General features: G+C 42.3%; 1 protein-coding gene across 2 annotated transcripts in view; it reads right to left on the bottom strand.

The window, feature by feature from the left end:
- Positions 1–4,713: 4,713 nt before the first annotated feature.
- The window catches only part of LOC146802386 (olfactomedin-4-like), a 94,969-nt gene continuing 74,268 nt past the window's right edge, over positions 4,714–25,414 (bottom strand). For both annotated transcript variants that reach the window (XM_085621976.1, XM_085621975.1), the window contains 2 exons: positions 22,641–22,794; positions 4,714–7,240 (listed from right to left, as the gene is read on the bottom strand). In XM_085621976.1, the coding sequence (XP_085478102.1) occupies positions 6,438–7,240; positions 22,641–22,794 (957 nt within the window). In that variant the 3' untranslated portion in view covers positions 4,714–6,437. The remainder of the gene's footprint in view (positions 7,241–22,640; positions 22,795–25,414) is intronic.

Raw genomic sequence — 25,414 nt, 5'->3', positions numbered from 1 at the left:
CCTATCTCATTTATTTGCGACTGTGCTTCCCTCGCTCTGAAAGAAAATTTCTTCGCCTTCAAGTCACAGCTTTTCCATCAAATACAAGGCACGAGCATGGGAAGCACAATCACTTTTTGCATTTAAACGTACGCAGAATTTAAGAGACCACCTGGTACATACAAGACCAAAACCACAACCCATATGTCAACCAACACTATGGTCCTTACCACCAGTAGTAGGCCACTACCCTTGCGGCTCATGCTCAACTTGTGCAGAAACCACGATTTCTAAAGAAATCGACCTTGGTTTGACAACACCTTGGCGCCAAACCAGACACACAAACTGTAACACGGCTAACTGTGTCTACACAATAGTCTTCCCATGTAATAAGAGGTATGTGGGCATGACCACAAGAGCAGTCAAAATACGCATAGGGGAGCATAAAAGCACTATAAGACGAAAGAAAACTAATACCAAACTATTGACACACTTTGCTGAACAAGGACACTCAGCAGAGAGTCTTAGGTGGACCATCATAGTTTCCAATCCCTATTGGAACTAACGCACTTTGTTCATACAAGAACAACGATGGGTCCATAGGTTAAGATGTGACACCACAGGCCTGAATGACGAAATCCCGTGGGTCCAGCTAACTTGACTTCTTCCTTAACATCAAAAATGAGCCTTAAGGTGATAAGCAGACGGCAGCTCTGCAAACATGACACTGCATCCCCACCGGCCACTCCCCCTAGATCCAGGTTATCTCTCCTCTTCGTTTTTTTTGCTAGAAACGTGATATGCACTTCAACCATGAAGTCAATATCAACTAGCAAGATCTATGTAGACTTGCTGCTACTACACAACCACGAGAATCTCTAAAAGATCGAGTACTTTACATTCCCCCGTATGTGAATTATATTCACTGCGTTGCATGCCACTTCACCAACAGATACTTTTGAGTATACACCATCCTTTTGACGCTCAAATCCTGGCGTAAAACTACCCTATGAATATGGCCAACGCGCCGACTGCTTCCTTTCTATAATATTAGTAATCTCGATATATACATAAACGTCACCGCGCCAACGTTTAGCGCGTAATAACCACCACTAACATCACATTAGCGCTAATTAGGAAGGACTCTTACGAGACAGTCTGTCTCCCGTTTCTTTCCGCACCATGTTTATATAACTTTTTCTGGTAACTTTATTGAAGGTCATTTTGTCAAACATACAAAAAATTCTAAACGAGCCTTGACTTCAGAGACTCCCGTGAGCACCATGGTAACACTACACAGGGCGCCTCCGCGTCATCTCTCGGCGTCAATGAACTTTTTGTCATTGCTATGACTACCACTTACGGAACGTCATCACGTCACTCTCCGGCGTCTCCATGGTAACACTAAACAGGGCGCCTCCGAGTCATCTCTCGGCGTCAATGAACTTTTTGTGATTGCCATGACTACCACTTACGGAACGTCATCACGTCACTCTCCGGCGTCTCAGAACCGCCCCGATCTGGTATTCAGCGTCTTTGAGGATTTTACTTAAAAGGTATTTTCTCTCACCCCCTTTAACAATCCCGGCGCTGTACGGAGGAGGGGTAGGTTACCACACCCAGGGCGAACGAGCACTTGTAAGTACTTATCCGCTATGGAGAGGCGATCGTCCTCTCTTTTTAATTGACCGACACCAGGTAGACTAATTCTCGATCTCCTTTATTTTCTCTTTCTGCCACCTCCGAGACGCTGACGGACCCCTTTCCCTACACTCTAAGGGTATGCTATATTTGTCCTCTGGTATTCCATCTGTGCTTATGATATGCTCTTCCATTCCTTTGATAGCATTTGAAATATGCACAGGGTGTTATCTTAGAGTTGTTTGTGACACAGGTTGCTGGCCGCTTTTGGGGATGTTTTTTTGTATGGCACACGATCTCGTTAGATTGGCTAAACAAAACTTCACATGCACCCCACGTAGCGGTCCCCTGCACCTTGTTTTAAAAGATTTTTAAGGCATGAAGTTATTCTACCTGCATGTGAACTATTGAAGCATGCATGTTGTGAATGAACACTTGTTGTGCTATGGTGCAGTGAACTCACAACATGTTATGAATTATGATTACGATAGATGCCGTGTTTTTCTTTTCTCTTTTTTTCTGTCCATGTGTGTGTTTGTCCTTGTGTTTACCTTACCAGGTTGGGTTTAGGTTTCCTAAAAGAAGGAGTACCTACCAGCGCGAGGACGCTATATCCCCTTACTGTTAAGGTACCATAGGTTCACAGCACTGTATTTCACTGGAACCTGTTTCAAGAATTCACATTTTTTACACTCACTTTTGATTTGATCCTGACGAAGCGCTATTGGATCCCTTATGGACCTACTCTGAAGCGCGAAACATGTTGACCCTATATCAGTAGGACTTTCACCCCTTATCCACTCCTTATCCTGAGAGCAGCAGTTAATTTTATACCTGCCCTCATTATTTTGTTTCATGAGGAGCTCCAGGATTATTTTTAATCTTTACTAGTCAGAGCCGTGAATAAAGGTCTTGGTCTCTACCTAGTATTTTTAACGCACCACTCACTTTCTTCATAGATAGGCCCACACACCCCCATGCACAACTGCGGCGTCTCCAACAAAAGATCTCCAACAAAGAGCCCTCTTGCGGGGCCCGTGGGGGACTGCAGTGCCACCCCCACGAGGAGCAACGCCCCATGATGAAGCAGGACACTCGAAAGGGTGTGTGAGGGCACTATATTTCAAAGGAGAAATTCCTCACACTCATTTAGCCCGACCATAACTAGAACACACACTACCTTTTCTCTCTAATCCTTAGGAACAGCTACCCTCTCAATATTAACACGTGATTTTGAGGGAGCATGGGTACTGGACCTATTCTTTAATTATGCTTCCGGTCACCCATTCTTTATGTAGAATGAGCACATTCAAAAGTCTTATGTTAGTGGAGAGAAATTAGTTATACAGATACCCAATCAGATAAGAGGGCTTACATATTTTGAAAATTACACAGGGTTGCTTCATTCATACGACTGTAGCATTAGATAGAAAGTGTAGAATCACAATAGTTCAACAATTTGATCAGAACTGCTGAGCCACAACGAAACACCACACCCAGGGCGAACGAGCACTTGTAAGTACTTATCCGCTATGGAGAGGCGATCGTCCTCTCTTTTTAATTGACCGACACCAGGTAGACTAATTCTCGATCTCCTTTAGTTTCTCTTTCTGCCACCTCCGAGACGCTGACGGACCCCTTTCCCTACACTCTAAGGGTATGCTATATTTGTCCTCTGGTATTCCATCTGTGCTTATGATATGCTCTTCCATTCCTTTGATAGCATTTGAAATATGCACAGGGTGTTATCATAGAGTTGTTTGTGACACAGGTTGCTGGCCGCTTTTGGGGATGTTTTTTTGTATGGCACACGATCTCGTTAGATTGGCTAAACAAAACTTCACATGCACCCCACGTAGCGGTCCCCTGCACCTTGTTTTAAAAGATTTTTTACGGCATGAAGTTATTCTACCTGCATGTGAACTATTGAAGCATGCCTGTTGTGAATGAACACTTGTTGTGCTATGGTGCAGTGAACTCACAACATGTTATGAATTATGATTACGATAGATGCCGTGTTTTTCTTTTCCCTTTTTTTCTGTCCATGTGTGTGTTTGTCCTTGTGTTTACCTTACCAGGTTGGGTTTAGGTTTCCTAAAAGAAGGAGTACCTACCAGCGTGAGGACGCTATATCCCCTTACTGTTAAGGTACCATAGGTTCACAGCACTGTATTTCACTGGAACCTGTTTCAAGAATTCACATTTTTTACACTCACTTTTGATTTGGTCCTGACGAAGCGCTATTGGATCCCTTATGGACCTACTCTGAAGCGCGAAACATGTTGACCCTATATCAGTAGGACTTTCACCCCTTATCCACTCCTTATCCTGAGAGCAGCAGTTAATTTTACACCTGCCCTCATTATTTTGTTTCATGAGGAGCTCCAGGATTATTTTTAATCTTTACTAGTCAGAGCCGTGAATAAAGGTCTTGGTCTCTACCTAGTATTTTTAACGCACCACTCACTTTCTTCATAGATAGGCCCACACACCCCCATGCACAACTGCTGCATCTCCAACAAAAGATCTCCAACAAAGAGCCCTCTTGCGGGGCCCGTGGGGGACTGCAGCGCCACCCCCACGAGGAGCAACGCCCCATGATGAAGCAGGACACTCGAAAGGGTGTGTGAGGGCACTATATTTCAAAGGAGAAATTCCTCACACTCATTTAGCCCGACCATAATTAGAACACACACTACCTTTTCTCTCTAATCCTTAGGAACAGCTACCCTCTCAATATTAACACGTGATTTTGAGGGAGCATGGGTACTGGACCTATTCTCTAATTATGCTTCTGGTCACCCATTCTTTATGTAGAATGAGCACATTCAAAAGTCTTATGTTAGTGGAGAGAAATTAGTTATACAGATACCCAATCAGATAAGAGGGCTTACATATTTTGAAAATTACACAGGGTTGCTTCATTCATACGACTGTAGCAGTAGATAGAAAGTGTAGAAACACAATAGTTCAACAATTTGATCAGAACTGCTGAGCCACAACGAAACACCATACCTGCGGGTTCCGTCGATCCAGTGGTGAATCCTGCTGTTTCTCACATCTCTTAGCAAAATAATGAGCTCGACAAAACACTACAGAGATATATTTTTAATATCAGTTGCGAGCCTTAGTCATCACTGCATAACATTAAGCACTGCAAAACTATGAGGCCTAATTTCCAAGGCACGTCTAAGAAAATATCTATCAGTATGAAAATACAGAAAGCTATGACGTAAGGTTATTTTAGCAGCATAATAGTCACTTGAGCTCTCGGTTCACGTGGTAACTGGAAAATATGGGTTAAATGAATGATTCCCCCCTCATACTTATAAGTGTTTAAGAAGGAAAAGGGAGAATCTTCCATTATGAAGTTAAAATATTGTGCCACCAAACTATCAAAGCAAAAATGTTGATGACCAACATATGGGCGGGTATGCCTATATTGCAGTCGATAGGTTTACTATGGTTATCTCCACATGCATCTACTCTGACTATGTACATGCCTTCAAGGTACACAGACGTGGAGTTTTTTGTTGTTGTATGTTTTTTGCAGAGTTTTATATAGCGCGAACTTGACCCGAATCCAATCGGGTATCAGGGCGGTTTTACATAGCACGAGTACACACATTCATTTTTAGGTCTCGCCTGACCCAGCGCATGCACTGGTCTGGTGGGACTTATTGAGAGGGCTCCAAAAAGTACTACCAGGCCAGCCTAGAGCTACAGTGCATGTGCGCGGGCGCGCCGCGATTACTTTCACTTTCGCGGCCGCGGCCGCTTGGCATAGTCAATAGGTCTCGCTTTTTGGACCTTATAAGTGTTTAGTTATGCAACTGTTGCATGGCTAAACACTTATAAGGTCCCAAAGGCAAGACCTATTGGCTATGCCAATGCTTGTTTTTGTTAGGCACGGGGAAATTAAGCGATTTGCCGAGAATCACAGGATGTTAGCGTCATTGTCGAGACTTGAACCCAGTTCCCCAGGTCCGAGGTTGAGCGCCCTAGCCTTTAGGCCAACTCCTCTCCCCTTAAGAATAAGTTAAGAATTATGTCTACACTTGCCTACACATACTTACCTCATCAATATATTTTTTTGTCGATATGTTTGCTACAATATTTTTGTGTAAGACTGGATATTCTGACATACTGTAGGCGCAAGAACTTTCCTGAATGTAGCAGCCACTTGAGTGCCCCACATCAGAAGTGATCTATCCGAAAAGGTGCAATGATCACACCTAGACGGGATGGAGTGTCATCGACTTCTGCTTAGCATAAGCGGGCGTCAATAGTTTGGCTGAATTGCTGAAACCTTTCACTGAGGTGTTGGAAAAGTTATTAAAAGCAATCAGGAAAACCTGAATTCATGGCTTTGGAATGATAATGTAAACTGAAAGAATAGAATATTGTGTGTGCAGTAGAGTGTTGAGAAATAGTACTCAGGATGTGGGGGACATTCCTTGGTAAAAAACAGCAATATGAATGGGATCAAGGATGAATCCTGGGGGCATTGTAAGGTAGGTGTCACCAAACATAAAGAGAACATTAAATGCTTGTCCTTTTTCAATGGTAGGATTTAGGTCCTTCTGTATCTAAGAGTAGATGCATCACTAAGCAAAGTATACAGTCTGTTGGTTGTTCACATCAGATGACAAGTTCCTCTTTATGTATGCATTTTAGTATCAATTCCATAAGAAAAACATCTGTGGACTTACACAGTGCTGCTCATCAATTTCTATTCAACACTTACATGAATATTAAAAACTACCCACAACTACAAGAGTATTATGCAACTTATGATGTTTAAATCTGTGTAAAAGTTAACTCAAAGCAGGCAGAAAAGCTGTATCATATGTGACGTGATATCCATCACTGTAGACATAGAGTTTATGGTCCGAGGGGCTGTAGTTGATGCTCTGCATTGTTTCTAAGGTTTTATCAATCATGATGCTAAGTGTCCTCTCTTGCTCTGTTTTTGTGTCAAAGGAGTAAAATAGTTCTTCCTTTCTTGTGTTGATAGGGCGGACAGCATAGAGGACTCCACACGCGATGAACGCGTTGGTGACTGAGGGCTTGTACTGCTTGGTTTGCCAGGTCTTTTCCACAGTCAGTGTAGTTTCATTCAGCTTGCTGATCACAATGTTCCCTGTGCTCGCTTCTGTTGAGTAAATGACCCACAACCCACTCTCATCAACTGCAAAATCTATGTCTTGCCATGCGACTCCAGCATATGAGAAGCGGTTGTTAAACACAGCGCCTGGAAGGTTTTTCCTTAAAACCAGTTTGTTGGTGGTGACGTCAACTTTGCACATGTCAGGTGATGCGTGACAATTGTAGTACAGGAAGTCATCATACACTGCACTTCCACTGCCTTGTCCGTACTCCAGTCTGTACTCCTTATAATTTTTGTACAGCAGCAGATCATCGTGGGAGGTGAAGATTCTGTAATATTCGAGGTATCTTCCATCTGGATTGAGTGGGGCTGTCCAGTAGAGTTCCTTCTGGGGATCACGTAAGGAATACCCCTTACCCCACCCACCGAATCTATAGGAAAAGCCTCTCCAGTTCAGTTGTATTACATAAGGTTTGCTGATGTTAGAAATACCTCCATGGTCACAGCTTCCTGCAACACAAAGAAAAGATTGGTACCAATCAATAATCAGAGTAGTTTTTAAATATGTATTTTTTTATTTAATGCCTCCTGGATTATCCCGACACTAATCATAGAAAATTATCCTCTTTTCCTGACCAATTATTTTACTACATTTATAAACCACCTATTTCAAAATTGATATAGAGTTGGTGCACCCCAGATCTAATTTAGCTCTATGACAGAAATACATATGAGCTTCTTGGGCAGTAAAGCAAATCTACATAAAACGCATAATCACTAAGCAATGTGCAAGGCGAGATCTCCATAACAACTTTGAGGTTTTACTATAGTTTTGTATTATCCTTTCCATTTTTGGACAATAATAAATAAATTGTTAAATGAATGGGCCAGCAAACACGTATAAGCACAACAATGCTTTGCATCCTATATTCAAAGAAGTCTAGCTATCAAAGAATGGAACGTACATGCAGATGAGTAATTGATCTCCTACAGGTAACAGAAGAGAAGAGCAAATCCACAAATTACCTTCTACTAAGATGCTTTGTGGCATTGATAGATTAGCCCACCACAGAAAGCTTTTCTTAGAAATTGGGTTGTAGGTTCCCTGGGGCATGAGCCCTAGTCAAGCAGAAACCGCAATTCTAGTCAGAATAAGAGGCAGGTGTTAGACCTGGCATCCTTGGTGTTGTTTCGCCTGTCTTTATGCTTCTTTCTTCTGTATGTGTGGCTGTATTCATGACTTTGTTTTTGCCGGTTCTTGAACTTTGGTCACATTGCCACTGTTGTTCAGTGCTAAAGTGCAAGTGCCCCCTGTGTAAAATATGATTATGATTGGTTATCCATGATTAACATATTTTATTTTACTGGTAAATCCCTAGTTAAGAGCACTTTGTGTGCACAAGGCCTGTACATCCAATGCTACTAGTAGGCCTGCAGCACTGATTGTGTTACCCATATGAGCGGATGGATCAGGCTTCCACTCTTGCTCAGTGGGCGTATTAATATAATGAGATGGTGGTGCTTCCCCATTTCCTGTTCCGCTTCATGAACATCCCAATTCTGCTCCCAAAAGCAGTTTTCCATAACCTGCAGACACCACTGGTGCATTTAGCCTGGACTAGTAAGCAGCCGTGTGGGAGTTGGGCTAGACTAACTCCTTCATACGATAAGGGGGCTAAAATCCACCAATCTGGAGTCTCACTACAGGATGCACAATGTAAGTTTGCCCATTATTGGCGCTTAGCCTGGGTGACCTTCCACATTTATGGCTAGAAAAGGATGCTGCCTCTCTGCTTTAGTTATCTAAGAAGCTATTTGTAAGACCAATAGAGCATTTTAACACTATTGACTTGCCTAACACCACAGTATATTCTTGGAAAGGACTTGCTGAGCTCCATTCTGGGTCTGTTCTTTATTTGCCACTGTTACTGATGGACTGGTGCATGTGGTTTCCCTGGGGCAGGAGAGGAGGGCAGCGGGAGTACTACAGGTTGCACTTGCGATGCATCGGTGACTTCTTCCAGGATGGAGTATTGCATAGCTGGGAGGAGGTGCATGCACAAGATGGCACTCACACAATGCTGGCTATGTTCCAGCATTACAGGGTATGACACTTGATGACAACATGTAATGGGAGCAACTGAAGGAACCTCTCGATTTGCTGGCCCTGACATATCATCTGCAGAATACACCTCATCACAAAACCATATGTTTGTTCCCAAGAGGTGCAGAGGTGGGGAGCTACCAAGGTTAGGTGAATTGGCAAGAAGAGTTAGGTGACACTAGCAGCAATAAGCAATGGTCTTGCTGTTCTGTTGTCAAAGAGGTGTCCCTGAACAGCTGGCATCGTCTGATCGTCTGATACACTTCAAGTACCTTAACAGAGTGTATTACACACCCACCTGTTCTGCTTTGGGTTATGGTACAGTTTGGGCTGCTCCAGATGCGGGGAAGAAGGGGCAGGCTTTGCCCATGTGGTGTAGTCCTTGGATACGGTGCTACTAGGATGCAATATTGGGAGAATTGCGAGAGATAACTGGAGGGCACATTAAGCCGTCACCCCTACTGGCACTGCTGGGTTATGATAAAGATCTCCCAAAGTAAATCTGTTAGATGACCGCTGTCTATTAGATAACTGCTGCTGGCAAAGCATAAAATAGCAATGTGATGTGGGAAAGAACTACTCTCAACGGTGTAGGAGTGGCATGTAGACATATGGCATATTGTAACACCCAATCCAGTGCATACCATGATCTAATGCTGATTCAAAGCCAACCAAGGGGTATTTGGGTATCCCATCATGCATACCTGGCTCAGACAGGGAATGCTGAGAAAGAGAGCACTGTGAGTGGCGATGAAGCGATGAGTGATACTTCTAGGGAGCAGGTGGTATAAACAGCTATAGTGAGCTGAGAATGTTGTGGAGATGCTTGGGTGCTGGGAATCTGTGCACAATGATGACCCATTTGCACCCCTTGACAGGACATGTTTATCTAGTATCCCCACCCTTGTGTGGTTTTGGTGCAGATGTGTTGGGTCACAGAACATGTGTGACCCTGCTGAGACCTTCCACGTTATAATTTGCTGCAACGTCTGATGTGCATTCTGTAGACATGTATTTTGAATTGCTTTACTGTGCTGTGTATGTGCAAAGTTAATGAGCTATTTATCATTGCAAAGTTTATGAGAAATGTATTCATTGCAATGTGTGTGGTTGTCTCAAATGGAAATATAGTGGTTAAAAATATAAATATAGCTAACTAATCTAGCCATCTATGTAGACCATTTTCAGTGAGGTTTAGCAGAATTAGATCAGCAACATATATAATTAAGGATAGAGAGTACCCAACCATTGAACGGAAATCAAAAATTCTAGTAGGAGCAACAGGGGTTCTGCAACCTACCCCATTTCACTCCATTATGCGTCATCATTTGAAGTAATTCATTTTTGTAACTATTCAAAACATAACTGTGTTGAAAGCAAACATAAGGAATATATAGTTTTGTTTTTGGTGTTCATGTACTTCTTCCTTATTAGACATAGAATCTTATAGCTTTATCAATAGTACTGAAGCACAGTTGAAAGCCACTTTGTTGAAAAAAGATTAAATGATTTCCCTCAGCCCAATTAGTCATGTGTAGAAGCACTATTTATTGCAAGCAATTTTACTGACATTTGTAAAGGGAGCATTTTTATAGGATAGAATCAAGGTTCCATACCATGATACTAGTATAATGTATGTGGAGAGACAGTGGTTAAAAACCTCTGTCAATGTCGGAGATCAAAATGCAACACTACTTTTATAGATAAAGATGAATACCCCACCTGGATCTTGAAGATATGTCAACTTTGCTTGATTAATTGAAACAGTGACTTGTTTCATGTGCACAACCAAAGATGTATCAGATGTATATCCAGAATTATTGTTTTTTGTGTACTCATCTGTCATAACAACTCAATTTAAAGAAACAGACACACATTACAGATTATCAAAATGGAATTTTAATTTGTTGTTGCTTGTAGTAAAATATTTTGGCTTACCTTGCTTTTCCAAAGATAAAGCAACAATTGAACAAACCTTTGTTAAACCCCCTGTTATTAATCTTTGCTGTAAACAATATCAGAATCTAGCTTCAGTACTTTCTCTCAAAGGTGTTTACCATCTTGTGGTAAACTAATAGAATTAATTTTTCTACTTGACTAACTACACAGATTTATCGTTACATGATCCAAAGTAAACCTTAAACAATTGTATATAGTACTGCCTTCCTCAATACGTCATATCACAATACATTTCTATATGATTGTGTGACACCACAACCACATGTTAGCCATGAACAAAAATCTACTTCTAGTTATGAACACCAATTATACAATTACAGAGCACTGCAAGCAACAGCAAGGGCTCTGCCCATGACACAATCATCTCCAAGCACAACACTCTATTCCCTGCACTCCATCCTACTGTCCAACTGGACTGAATCTAAATCTTTTTAGCTCAATACCTTCCATCCAAAGGCCTTCCCCCGATTCAGCTGTTCTTAAGTGCTGGGTGAGGAACATCCCGCAATCCACCAAGCAGAATTAGAAGCACTAGTCAACTGCAAAAATCTACCTTTGCCCGACCTATCTTCTGCTAATGACCTCACCCACCACTACCATACAAAAATGACAGAGCTCATTGAAGCAGTCGCACCTCTGAAACTAAAGAAGTCAAGAAGTACCCTCTCCAGAACCTGGTTCAATAAAGACCTTAACAATGAAAGGCGTCAACTCTGTTTAGCTGAAAGAAACTGGAGGCAGGAACCATCGGAATCTAATCTCTGAATCTTACGGGCCAAACGCCTGATATACAAAAAACATATCTTCAAAGGAAAATCAACAGACCCAAAGACTTATTTAACATCATCAAGCAGAAAACATCCTCTTTCCCTCAACACTCAATTAACAACTCGACCAAACGCTGTGTAGAATGCCGCAACATTTTTCTCTGAAAAAGTATCTAGTATTGAACTGCCTCTTGAGCTTCCCACCCCTCTAACATGCACCAATGATGCCCCCTGTGGAAAGGACCCATCTGAAATCCCTCCTCCAAATATTGACTGTCTTCCCCCTTACCAACCTCAACTCCCTACAACTGAAAAACAATGCAACCTGGTCTGAATTCAGCCATGTCTTTGAAGAAGAAGTCCACAAATTACTTATGAGCATGAAACCGACATCGCATATCTCTGACCTCCTACCTGCGGCACTTGTCAAAAAGCTCAGTCACATCATCTCTCCTGGACCAAAATCAACTCCTCCCTATCGAGCGGCTCCATGCCAGCTCCCCTCAACTCAGCCAAGTAACTCAGCTTATCAAAAAACTGGACACGGACCCGAATGATCTTCATAATTACAGACCCATAACCAACCTCCCTCGCCAAACCCATCAAGAAATGTGTGCTTACACAACTCAGCACACACATTGAAGAATACAACCTTCACAACAACTTTCAGTCGAGGTTCAGGAAAGGCTTCAGTACAAAGACTGCTATATTGAACATCGTCGATGATCTGCACTGATCTCTAGACGATGTACAGGCATGCCTCATAGTGCTCCTGGATCTATAGGCTGCCTTTGATACTGTCAAGAATGACATCCTACTTAACACCCTCTCCAAACATGCAGGCATCAAAGGAACTGTCCTTCAGTGGTTCGCCTCTTTTCTAAACAAATGTACATATCTAATCAAACTTAACAACGCAACCTGAAAAGCAGCACTCGTCTCACCGTGAGTCCCTCAGGGGTCAATCCTGTCTCCTGCCCTATTCAACTTCTATATGGTACCCCGCGCAGTGATCCTGAAACAAGCTAGAACTGCCTATCATCTCTATCCAGATGACACCCAACTCTACATGAAAATCTCATCAGTCAAAGACATCAAGCACCTAAATAGCACTCTTTACACAGCTCAATTCTGGCTATGCAGCAACCACCTTAAACTCAACCCCAACAAATCAGAACTCCTCCTTATCCAACCCAAAGAAAAATCCTTTCCCGTAGATATCTGTCCATCTCAAACTCTGCTAAATCCCTGGGGATTACTCTTGACAGTCACCTAAACATGAAAGATCATGTAAATGTCTGTGCGAAAGGTGCCTTCTATGTGCTGAAACACCTAAAATAAAGTCAAACCTTTCATACCCATCGAAGATCTAAAGACTGTGGTGTAAATCCTTGTCCTTCCCAAGCTGGACTGTAGTAACCAACGATTACTGGTGCACCATAAACATACCTAGCCCCTTTGAAAGCAAGACTCCACATGCCGGCCAGGCTCCTATTGGGGGAGAGGCGCTATGGCCATGTCACTCCCACTTTCAAGCAGCTCAGCCGGCTTCCAATTGAGGCAAGAACTGTACTCAAAATTACATGCATAACTCACAAAGCTCTCTACACTGATGAACCAAACTGCCTCTCAAAAGAATTATCAAAAGCTGGACAAAATAGACCTCTATGGAGCTCAGTCTGCTCCTTCTGCCACAAAAATTTAAGAAAGAGAAATTGCGCACGCGCTTTTTCTCTGAAAATATTCCCTGAATCTGGAATGCACTACTCCATGACCTACTTGGCAATTATTCTTTCCCTCACTTTAAGAATAAAAAGAAACTCTTTCTTCTCAAAAAATATTTAAATCCACCTCCCTAATAGCATCCGACTGGTTCTGTGCTGCCACCCGCATGCCTTGATTGGACGTTTTACTTGTTTGGACGCCGAGGCCCCATCCCGGACTAATCCCGATGTTTGGCTATTGACGAACCCACTCTAAGTCCTGACGACTAATCCCGATGTTTGGCAACTAACGCGCCTACTCTAAGTTCTGAGGACTAATCCCTTTTTTGGCAATTAACGAGCCTACTCTAAGTCCTTATTTTTCAAATATTGCGGATTATTTACCGCTGGATGCCCTCTCGTTATTTAACGAAATGCCCCTATTGATGGCTGCTTTCTAAACACAACTAGGATATTTTTATCATTCCTATTGGCCTTCATTTCTCCGTTGTTAGCCACAGACATTTGATGATCCCCCTCTAAATGTGACGGACCTTAATTATTTGTTCCACTATTCCCTGCAATTAACATTGCAGTGGTTTATGACCACGGACACAGGTATTTAGAATATTGCAATAACCATAGTCCTGATGATGACCTCAACTTAAGGAGGTTGAAACGTCGTCGACCAGACAGCATTATTTACGGCTAACTACAGGGTCCTGTGAGACCTTTATGATTATATGTAAATTACCCATTGTATATAACTCTCCTTGACCTCGAATTTATTTAAATCATTTCGCCGTACCGTGTTGTCACTTCCACACTTTTGTCACTGCGCCGTTCACTTTTTCACTTCTTTGTCAGTGCATATGTGTTAGTTATGGTTATTTTGAATTGTATATACCATTTGTGTATCTAATTATTAAATCTGTTCCTTTTCTATCCTTGGATCTCTCTTAATTTTTCCCTTCCTTTGATTGAATTATGTATTGATTGGTCCCCTTATTCATTTTCCCTGTTGAGACATTGTTTTTTGCTACTACATATACCCGGTCTCAACTGGGTTAACGGGCTTGCTCCTGTTTTTCTTGTATAATTGATTAAACCTCAGCACCAATACCTCGGGGAAAATTGTGCTTCCACTTCCCCCGCCTCCATGAGGCCCCTCCCTAGCTACCCCTGAACTAGATCACCCATCCATTCTACAGTACATTGTAGCTTTCTGTTTTAATATGGTGACTATGTATTTTTACTTATTCCTCTTGTACTCCTGTGCAACTGCTACGATGTGCTTTAAAACAATACTTATATATATGCTGTAACTACCTCAAAACTGTATCGGCAACTTATCCTAATACCTTCTTATATTTTGTATACTTACTGCCATGATGTCTTTATACCTTCCCCAAATGTAACCCGCTTAAGTACTATTATTCAAACTATGTGAAGAGATCTGATATCCTCGGGTCAAGTTCGCACTATACAGCGGTCAATAAATAAATAAATCCATCATATAAATATGATTTTTGCTTATTAGATATTTAAGAGGTTGTAGAGTCAAGGTTAAAAAATGATCATGTACATTTGAAGTCAAGTGGATTGAATTATGATTACTTAGATCAGAATCCAATATAGTTAAACTGACTACGCTAACCAACGGCATATATGAAAAGAAGAAGTAGTCTATTGATGATTCTTTACCCTATTTTTATCAGGTTGGCCCTCCAGGAACATCACCTTTGAACTGCCCATTTAGAATGACAACATGGAGAGGAGATGCCTAAGTGTAATGTGTTCTCTAACCTATCCTCTCAGACTAGAACGTTATGGCATATATATTTCATCTAGTTTGCAGGGCTTGTGTTTACCATTTTACTGTGCAGATATATGGCAATAAAGTCACCAAGTACACAATAATGTGACGATCAATATGTTACTAAAATATTTTAAAAACAGCTCATAATAGATTCAAATAACTTTTTTTTGTTTGGCAACTGAAGAGGCATAAAGGGTAACCAATAGGAGTTTGATTAATGCATTATCCAAACTATTCAAATTAACTTAAATGAGAATAAACAATTGCATGTAGGCCATAATTGTGCACTAAAAAAAAACATTTTATTCTTGAATTAAACAGCAAAATCTGCTTTGGCTGGGACCACTTCCTGCCCTTAAAAATATTTTTTGATCCATTCACAAAAAATCCCCAGCGAACCCTTCCCATTTGCGAATGGTTTACCACCTACTTGAAGTAGGTGGTAAATTGCGAATGTTTTGCGACCTCAATTGCAGTCGCAAAACACTCATACATACAAATACGAGTCGCTATTAGGAAGGGATACCCTTGGCACGCCCAATTTCAATAGCGAGTCGCAAAACTCACTTTGCGAATCGTTAAAATTTACTGATTCGCAAGATGAGGTTTGTACATGGTCATGTCCTAAATTGGGATCACAAACGGGTCGATTGCCCATTTGCGACTGCAATTTAGGGTCGTATATCTTGCGCAGAGTCAGTTAACTGAACCACTGAACTACACATGAACTTAACAGTATCATCGGATCACTAAGTATCTTGTTGTAATATATTTTAGGAGATATGTGACTGCAATGCCCCAAAATCCATGCCTAGTCCATTTTTTATATACTAGATTATGTCAATGTATTCATTATTTGTGATATACATCTGTTTCCCCTTTCATGGTGATAAACAGCATTTCAGAGAGTGCAGTTTCGAAGGTTTTTTGTTTTTATAACTGAATTGAGATGATCACTCTTATAAAACTCCTCTTGCCTCTTGGATATCGCAGATCTCAAGTGGTCAGGTGTAAGTAGCGTATTCAGTCTTATGTTTGTTACCTGTTGCTATTCCCGAATCTGAAAATTGCCTGAAAATTGAAAGGCCTTTTTTCATTATGATTCAACTGAATGAGGGCTCTTGAACATCCTAGCCTTTGTACAATGTGCATATCTAGTGTTAAGCCCTTGGGACAATGCATGGAAGCTACGTAAAGCCTATCTGATCTTCCCTCCTCTGATGTCAAATTATGTGTGATATTGAGGCACACATTACATGCTGAAAAGAGTCACTAATAGTCTGTCTGATGAGATCCCCACCAAATGAGCCCAAATTCCATTAAGTCTCAGACACTCCCATCTCAGGCAATACAAATAAATAAATTAATAAATAAAAGTTTCACACACGACTGTGATGGTCAGAGTCCTACAGTGTTATGTAAGGAGAGTAGAATGGTAATGGTAATGAGAGACATATCTATATCTCGTGGGCAAATGCTTCCTCTAGCAGAACTACATCATATTGCAAAACTGTGCCCCTGCTGAAACTCTCCTTCTCTCTGCCAATGCTGAGGAGCTTCAGCCCCCCATGTAGCTTCAAGAACTGCTTGTCTCTCTTCACTCTGGGGAGATATGACTTCTTAACTCTCAGCCAGGGTCTTAGGCAGAAGTAGCAAGTGCTTAGTGTCACACTGGAGCCTGCACACTCCATCAGATGGGGAGTTGGCAGATGACAGAAAGGGATCACCATTCAAAAGATCCTCTCAGGCTCAAATGCAAAGGAGAAATTAGAGATTATGGGCCCCATGCATCAAACCAAAAACCGGTCGCAAACGGGCAGATTTGCAGAATCTACCCATTTGCGACCAGTATTTTTGCATGCCAAATGCAAAAATTGCAACTTAAGGAATCTTTAAAATTGCAATTACTTAAATTATGATTGCAGTTAAGGAATCACAAATTGCGATTCCTTAAATGCAATGCATTAAGCAAAGAAATATTGAGATTTCGCTATTAGGAATCGCAAATTACCTTCAAACCAAAGTTGAAGGTAATTTGCGATTGCATTGAAATATGGACTAAAGTGCATTTTTCAAGTTCACATTTTACACACACACATGCCCTTGGTGCATGTGTGTGCGCAACATGTGGAAAAAGGGGTATTTCAGGGGTGTAACAGGGTATCCTTCTGGAACCCTTGCACCCTTAACATTGCATGCGCAACTTGTGAGTACCTATGGAGTACTCGCAAATTGCACATGCAATTTCCATTGATTTCTATGGGCCTCTAGGCCCACAGGAATGAATGAGAATCAATTCCTTAATTGGGACTCGCAATTTGCGAGTCGCAATTAAGGAATTTTAAGGAATCACTTTTTTTGTGACTTCTAAACAGCGAATTGGTAAAATTCGCTATTTAGAAATCACAAAATGCAGGCTTGATGCATGTGCCCCTATATTATTAAATGAAGCATTGACTACTTGCATTAATTTATATCCACAGTACATATGTGCAACTGAAGCTAGTTCCAAGTGCCAAATTTCTTCTTACTTTGTACCTTATTTCTGACTCAGGGACGCAACTTGAAGCGTAATTGTTCCAACTTGTTTTATTCATTGAAGTTTTAATATATTCACTGCCAAATAGCAATTTTTATTCTCTTGTATCACTGTTTGAATTGTAATTTCAGAGACATTAATAATGATCTTCTGTAATAAAAATATTTAACAAGCATGCCTCAGGGTACTTATGTGAAAGGTCGTTCATAGACTTGATATGAACTTGCAGGAGTGATGGACAGGGGCAAAGGAAATAGCAACCCAACACATTTTACCTGTCCACTGAGGTACAGGATAAAAGACTCAATTGAAGATAGATTCTATTAGACCTGTCACCTAAGCGTGGTCTTCCCCCAAATATTTTGCCTTAACCCTCCTATGTTTCTGAATACATTTTACTGGCCTTAGGACTCTGTGCACTTTGCCACTGGTAATCAATGCTAAAGTGCTAGTGCTAACTCCCCAAAATAGGGAAAACTTGGCTTACACCTATGTAGCATATTTCATTGACTTAGGAGTCCCCATTAAAGCGGTATACCATATGCCCAGGGAAGGTGAACTAGTGGGCCTGCAACATTTATTGTGCCAGCCACTCAAGTAGCCCCTTAAAACATGTCCAAGATCTGCCATTGCGGCATGAATGCAGGTTTAAACCACCAATTGACTTGGCAAAATAACGCCCTTTGCCAAGCCTTTAACTTCCCTTTTATTACATATGGCACCCTTAAATTAGGCATATAGGGCAGGAAGGATTTAATTAAAAAGCTGGACATGTATGCTTCAGTTCTGCATGTCCGGGTAGTGAAAAACTCCTAAATTCGTTTTCCCCTCCTGTGAGGTCTACCCCAGATGTAGGATAACATTGGGATGTCTTACTACATTGAATAAATGCTAACATTTGAACAGAACAGGTAGAGATTTTGTGTCTGGTGTCTGAGAATTTGCAATTTAAAATCCTCTCTAATGATAAAGTCAATTTCCCTATGTTAGCAGGAGTATGTTTCAGTTACAGTTCTGAAAATGCGCCTTTTAGAAAGTTTGCATTTTCATACCCTACTTATTTTGTGCCTGCAACCTGTTCCTGGGTAACATGACTGGCAGTAGTTGGCAGAGGAACTTTGTTTAGTCTAACAAGGCAGCCACACTATAGAGGGATTAGGTGTGCCTGGATGGGCCATCACAGGCAGGAAGGGGGACAGAGCTGGACACAGCCCCACTTACAAGTCAATAGCCTACCTTCACACAAAGAACTTCACACTACCTCATTGTTTATGCAGTATGGCTGGAGCCAGGGCAGGAAAGGCAGAAAACTCCAAGCACTTCAAAGGGAATTCTCTAGAAACTTCTCCTACTTCAAAGAAGGCACCAAGTATAAAAATCAACCCTCAGACTAGCTCTTTAGTTTACTTTCTGGATCTATGGAAGGACTCTCAGGGGAATGCCTGCTGCTGTGGCCTGCTGTGTAGTTCAGAAGACTGTGTTGCTTTACCTATGAGCCTGCCTGGCACCAGCAGAGGCCTGCCCTGATGCTTGATCCCTACTTTATCACTAGAACCCAGGACTGCTAGACTGACTCCAAGGGCTAGTTTGCTAACCTCCTGTTCAGAGCTACAGGGACATAACTGGATCCCATCATCTTGAAGCCACACCTAGACCCAGTCTGAGGAAGTCCCAACCCTCCAAGTTGTGCCTCTCCAGTCTTAGACTCTAGAAAGTGGTGCTAACGCTGACCAGATAGCCAAAATCCAATACTTGGGAATTTGAAAATTATGGCTAAAGGGTGCTCTGCATTAAAAATAATGGGGTGACCCGGTGTCCCTCAGAACCTGGGTATTGATACTATAGAAAACAATTTATTCTGTTGGGCGATACAATTGCTGTGGTTATTGTATTCAATACAAGGGTAAAGGAATTGTGAGATACCTTTACCCTTGTATTGAATACAATAATCACAGCAATTGTATTGCCAGACAGACCCAATATTTTCTATAGTAAAAGGTGCTCTGAGCACCAAGAGGAGCCCGGGACCTAACTGCTCAACAATCCACCCAACGGTCAGACTGACTTTGCGACAGCTCCCGCTACGTTCTTCTCCACAGCAGCAAATCTTGATTAGCGGTCCCCCTCACAAGGGGTATCCGGCCTCTTGGAGTCCTTGATGTCTACAGCTTGCAGCTTCATCCCACTGAACATTTTCAACTTCCAAAAAAGAGACTAAATCCAAATGTAGAAATCTTCTCTGAAACTTCATCCAGCAGCTCCCCGATGACAATGCCTCCTCCTCAGACATTGCCTGTAGCCTTGCTCCACTGAACTTTACCTTCCCAGACATTTTTCCATTAAATGTCTTTTAAGTGAAGACTGGGCCCAATCCACTTCTTGTATCTAACCCACGGTCTATTGTGGTCAGCGATATATTTTGACTTTGACCCAATCTTTTGTGACCAGATGTGGTTGGCATTTTAATCTTTTAGGCACTAGTTTTTACCCTAAACTTTAAATATTCAGAACTATGGTTCTACTGGTTGGATGTTTGGTATTTTGGTGTAAAAGAATTTATTAAAATGCACTCTATTCTTCGAAAGTGGTATGGTATTTTTCTTGTATTGTGCTTCCACTTTATCATTGTGTGTGTGTTTCAGAAATACTTTACACATTGTCTCTAACTTAAGCCTGACTGCCTTTGTGCCAAGCTACAAGAGGATTAATCCTGATTTAATTAAGTGATGTTTGTGCTTCACTAAGATGGGGATTGTGGCTGTTGTTGGAGCAGGGTTAACATCCCACTCAACCAACAACCCAATTTCTCACATATGCCCTATGTTGTTGTTGCATGTCCAAGCATCCAAGCTGACCTCCTAATCTGGGATTCCAGCAAATGTTTGCGTATCAGTAGGGTTATAATGCGTAGCCCAAATTAAAAAAAACACAGCACTATATATGCATGACAGCCTGACTGATGGGGATCCCTAATTTATTATGAATAGTTTTTATTGCACCTTCAAGCCCTTACATTGGAAAGAAACATAGCTGTTTTTACAGTGGGATCAGAGAACATTATGCTAAGGCATTCTTGATAAGAATCTCAGAACATTAAACAAGCAATTAACAAAAAATTCGACTTCACCATTAAAGAAGGTTTTAAAATTACTATTTCTCTCAGACTCCAAACATGACATTCCAACCTGCTCCCACACAAAAGTTATCACTTATTGAATGTAAAAAGGTAACCCCATATTTTCTAATGGGAGAAGTAGTCCTCAAGTAGTAAAAAAGTAATTTAGGAGTTTTTCACTATCAAGACAGGCACAACTTATAAGTACATGTTCAACTGTCTAAATACAATGCACCCTACCCTATGGTCTCTTCAAAGACTGCCTTAGGGATGACTTAGATGTAATACAAAGGGAATTTTAGGCCTGGTAAAAGGTTTATATTGCTAGGCCAAAATGGCAGTTTATAACAGCATACACAGGCTGCAATAGTAGGCTTGGGTCATGTTTTAAAAGGCTAATTAGGTGGGTGGCACAATCAGTGCTGCAGACCCACTAGTAGCATTTAATTTACAGACCCTGGGTACCGGTAGTATCACTTTGCTAGGGAGCTTGAAGTAAAAAATGCAGCAACTGGATGTAAGCCAATTTTACTATGTTTTTAAAGCAAAGGAACAAGCACTTTAGCACTGGTTAGCAGTGGTAAGGTGCAGGCAGGCTTAAAACTAACAAAATGGGTTCAGAAAACCGGAGAGATGAAGGCAAAAGGTTTGACGGTGACACTGCAGAGAGATACGTTCAACGGTAAGCATGATGCAATACTACCTGTGAGTAACCATATATCCATATTAGCTTTCTATAAATCAGGCCAATAATAGTGAATGGGCAAAGCATTGAGGAGTGTTAATCTCAGTTCCTTGTGCTTTGAAATCCTGCTATATACTTTTGTATATTGATTTTCTCCTCGTGAGCAGTGGACTTTTATTATTTGAGTAGCAGTCTCACTTGCGTATATGGGATGTGTGAAGTGTGTGATTTATGCACTGGCTTTAATGCCGCAGGGAAACTGGCCTGGGGCTGTTAGTGCAGAGCAGACAATTCCCACCAGTTTGGGCTGAACTGTTCCTATCGGAGCGGGACCAAGGCTGATTTGCTTATGCCTGGTCTCTGCATGGAAATTGAGGGATTGAAATGTGACCCACACAACTGCCAGTGAATAAGACTTTTGCAAGTATTCCGCCCATCACCTTTATGCTTTCCATTAATGAACAGCGCCCATTATTTCTCTTGAGACTGGATTGTGGACAGGCCACCTCTTTTTCATGTATCTCATTAAAGGGTAGATATGGTTTGCATTTGAAATTCAAGCCCCTGGCACTGTCCTAAAAAATGGTTCTAAAACCCTGCTTTACTTCTGCAGTGTTTACTCCTTCCATCTTCCTCTAATTTCTCACCTGAAAATTAGAGGCTGCTGAGCGCCTGACAACAGTGATGTAATTAGAGGGAGGAGTATGAAAGGGAGTTTCAGCTGTGTGTCATTCTTGTATATGAGTGCCCCTGCTCCTTTACATTTTTCTTTTCTACTGCATCCAACTCCTAAGCTTAGGAATGCCTGTTTTCTCTTAAAATCATATGACACCTTGTTTATTTAGATTAGGCAATACCTAAAAGACATTGACTTGTTAATTCATTTACATTTCCTCAGCAACGGATGCCTATCTCAAGCACTCACTTCGATGGTTTTAGTTTGCTTATGGGTCTTTCATTGAAGATCAGTATGTATTATAATGCTTGCAATTTGATAAAGTTTTGATGTATTTACATAAATAGGTGCATGTGCTGTGCCTTATAAATATTAAATGATGGCAGAGGGATACTGCCTCGGGAAGCAACGGCTGTAACAAAGAAAGACGCGGCGGAAGTTCTCTCCATCAGTGCCTTCCCCCTCAGGGAATGTCTGTCCTTCCTTCTCTTGCCCAAAGTCTGCCCCTATTTCCTGCTGTGCTAAAGAATTAAACAGACTTACCCGCAGCAACATGCACGTGAGTTGTCCCTTCATTTCTGTTTTCTTCACACTCCTTCAGTCGCTTCCTCAGAGCCACAATTTCTCGGCGGATTGCAAGGAGGTTGTTTTTATCAAGACTTTCAAGCTTTTGTACTGTGGCGCTTATGTTGGTGATCTGCCAAAAAATACAATTACAATTATCACAGAAAGCTGCTTGCTGTATTTGTACTATAATTTCTTTGCAAGGCACACAGGAAGTACTACATGATTTTCTGTCTAGTTTGAGAAATCTGATGGTTGTGCTGCTTTGAGCCAAAAATAAGTGAGCGAGAAGCAGATAAATGCACAAAAATAATGGACTGATTTTGATTGAGATTTACTAATGCTTTGTGCTCAGTTTGCATTACTTTTGTAATGCAAGCCCAACACTAAGGGCCATATTTATGACCTGGTTGGCGTCGCTCTTCCACTACACAACGTGGTGGAAGAGCGACGTAAATCTTAAGTCATATTTTTAAAGCCACACAAAGCAACTCTGTATTTTTACAAAATATATGGAGTAACGCAACAGAGTTCAAATCACTGCCCTGGTTAGGTGTTCCATATGCATTGTGTGGGTGTTCCCACGCACCTTCCATGGTTTGTGACGCATTCCCAGATTTACAAGACCTTGTAAACCTTGAACTGCACATCAAAGGTATGCCTCCCCCGGGAGGCGTAATAAGGAGAACTATCTTTATCTCTTCTCATATTTTGCTCTTTCTATGAGTGCTGCAGAATGAAATTTCCCATGAAACTATCCATGGGGGTTGCATTCTGCAGCACACGTAGAAAGAAAGAGGCAAAAACATCTCCCGGTTGGTTATTGTGCAGGAAGGGATATCTTCCTGCACAAAAGCAATCCTGCCTACAACACAGGCACCTGCGGTGGAACCTGGCTGCCAAAATGGTGCCAGTGCAAGGGAAAAGCACAGGAATTCAGTGTATTGGATAAACACAGTGCATTGCTGCCCTTTCTCTTGATGCAGGGCAGCGCAGCAAGGTGAGGTGCTATGCTGCCCTACGCAGTTACGGTAAAAAATAAGGTGACTTGCTAAGCTGCCTGCACCACTAAGGTCTTAAATGTGGCCCTAAGTGCTATGTTGATCTTTAGGGGTAGATTCACAAACTTGTTACACAGTGCAGTGCAGCAAGTCACCTTGCTGCGCTGCACTGCATGACAGGCAAAGGGCAGGAATGCAGTATATTTAAGTCAATATGGCGCATTCCTGCCTTTCCCCTGCGCTGGCACACTTTTCGTAGCTTAGCCCCAACAAAGGCTCCCTTGCACCATGGTGCCAGGTTTCCTCTGTTGCATGTAGGATTGCTTGAACCTTCCTGTACAAAAATAATCTTTAGAGGCATAATCCTCTATCTATGTGGGCTGCAGAATGCAGCACCCATAGAAGAGAAAGTAACAAGGAGAGATAAAGATATTTCTCCTTGTTATGCCTCTCCTAGTAATGAGCATCTTTTTGGCGCATTCCCAGGTTTACCAGTTCTGGTAAATCTGGGATGTGTCAAAATCCATGGGAAGCCCGACACATTGCCCATGGAACCCTTTTCCAGGTCAGAGTAAGGCAACGCAGTGATTTCCACTGCACTGCTGTATTCCAGATTTATGGAGCCCATCACGTAAGTGGCCTTATGTGGCTTCATAGATCTGATTTAAGGTTTGCTTCGTGCATGTACCATGTTGCAAGATGTAAACGCAACACAAACCAGGTCCTAAATATGGCTCTTAGTGTCAAATGGAAATCAGGATGTGTGTTGAATAGTTTACAAAAATTACGCAAAGTTTGCTTTGGGCTACTTTGCATTATTACTTTGCATCAAGGGGGCGTTCCATGGGGGTACATGGGCATTCCCATGAAACTACCCATGGGGTTGATAGCAATCCCTTTCTACAAACATTCATTAACAGGTATTTGTGCCAAAACCTTACACCTGCTTGCAGTGGCGTCACTAGGGGGGTGCGGGGGGTGCGGACCGCACCGGGTGACACCCTCACGGGGGGTGACACCAAAGGGCCGGTCCGGTCGGTGTGTGTGTGGTGCACTGCACCGTCCGTACAAAATGTTATTGAAACAAACAGTCCAGATTCCGAAACCGAAACGCAAGGGGACCGTGGACGCGACGCGCGCAACCTAACCTAAACGGTTACCTTCTATTCAGCAGAAGGAGGTGCCGCCTGTGCGCAGAGCGCACTGTCTCCTCCTCCGCCGAGTCTGCGTGCCTGACGTCACGTCGTCACTAGAGGGGTGCAGTGCAGTCGGCGATGTTGTGAATCCCGACCCCTCCCCGCATGTGCATTGGGCCCCAAGTGCGCGTGACTCACGAGGGACGACTAGGGTGTCCGCGCTTAGTGTGCACTCATTCTCGGAGCTCCCTCCAGTCTGCACCCGAGGCCGAGGGGGTCCGTGCTCACACCCCGAGCCTGGGGTCATCCCTCTCCATGCGGAGCCTTGAATAATATTAGTGTGGGGGGTGTTCTTCCAAGGGTCTTGGAAGCACGTGGTTAGTCCTGTGCCTCGCGTGAACTGATCGCTGCAGACTTTGGGGTCCCCCCTGGCGTCCTTGTTGATCGACCCCTCAGAGGTTGAGAAGGCTCCGAGAGGTCTGTACTTACCCCTGCTGAAGTGAGGGGGCTCCGATCCCCCCCTCCCAACCCCGGTGCATCTGTGGATCATGGAAGGACCCCTCAGAGGGTTCTCAGCACCAGAAGCACCGTGACGTGCTGCACGTACACCACCTTC

This window comes from Triturus cristatus, chromosome 8, assembly GCF_964204655.1.
Source record: "Triturus cristatus chromosome 8, aTriCri1.1, whole genome shotgun sequence".
In the NCBI taxonomy this organism is placed as follows: domain Eukaryota; kingdom Metazoa; phylum Chordata; class Amphibia; order Caudata; family Salamandridae; genus Triturus; species Triturus cristatus.
Note: the sequence above shows the minus strand (reverse complement) of the source record. Positions and strands in the feature narration are given on the sequence as shown.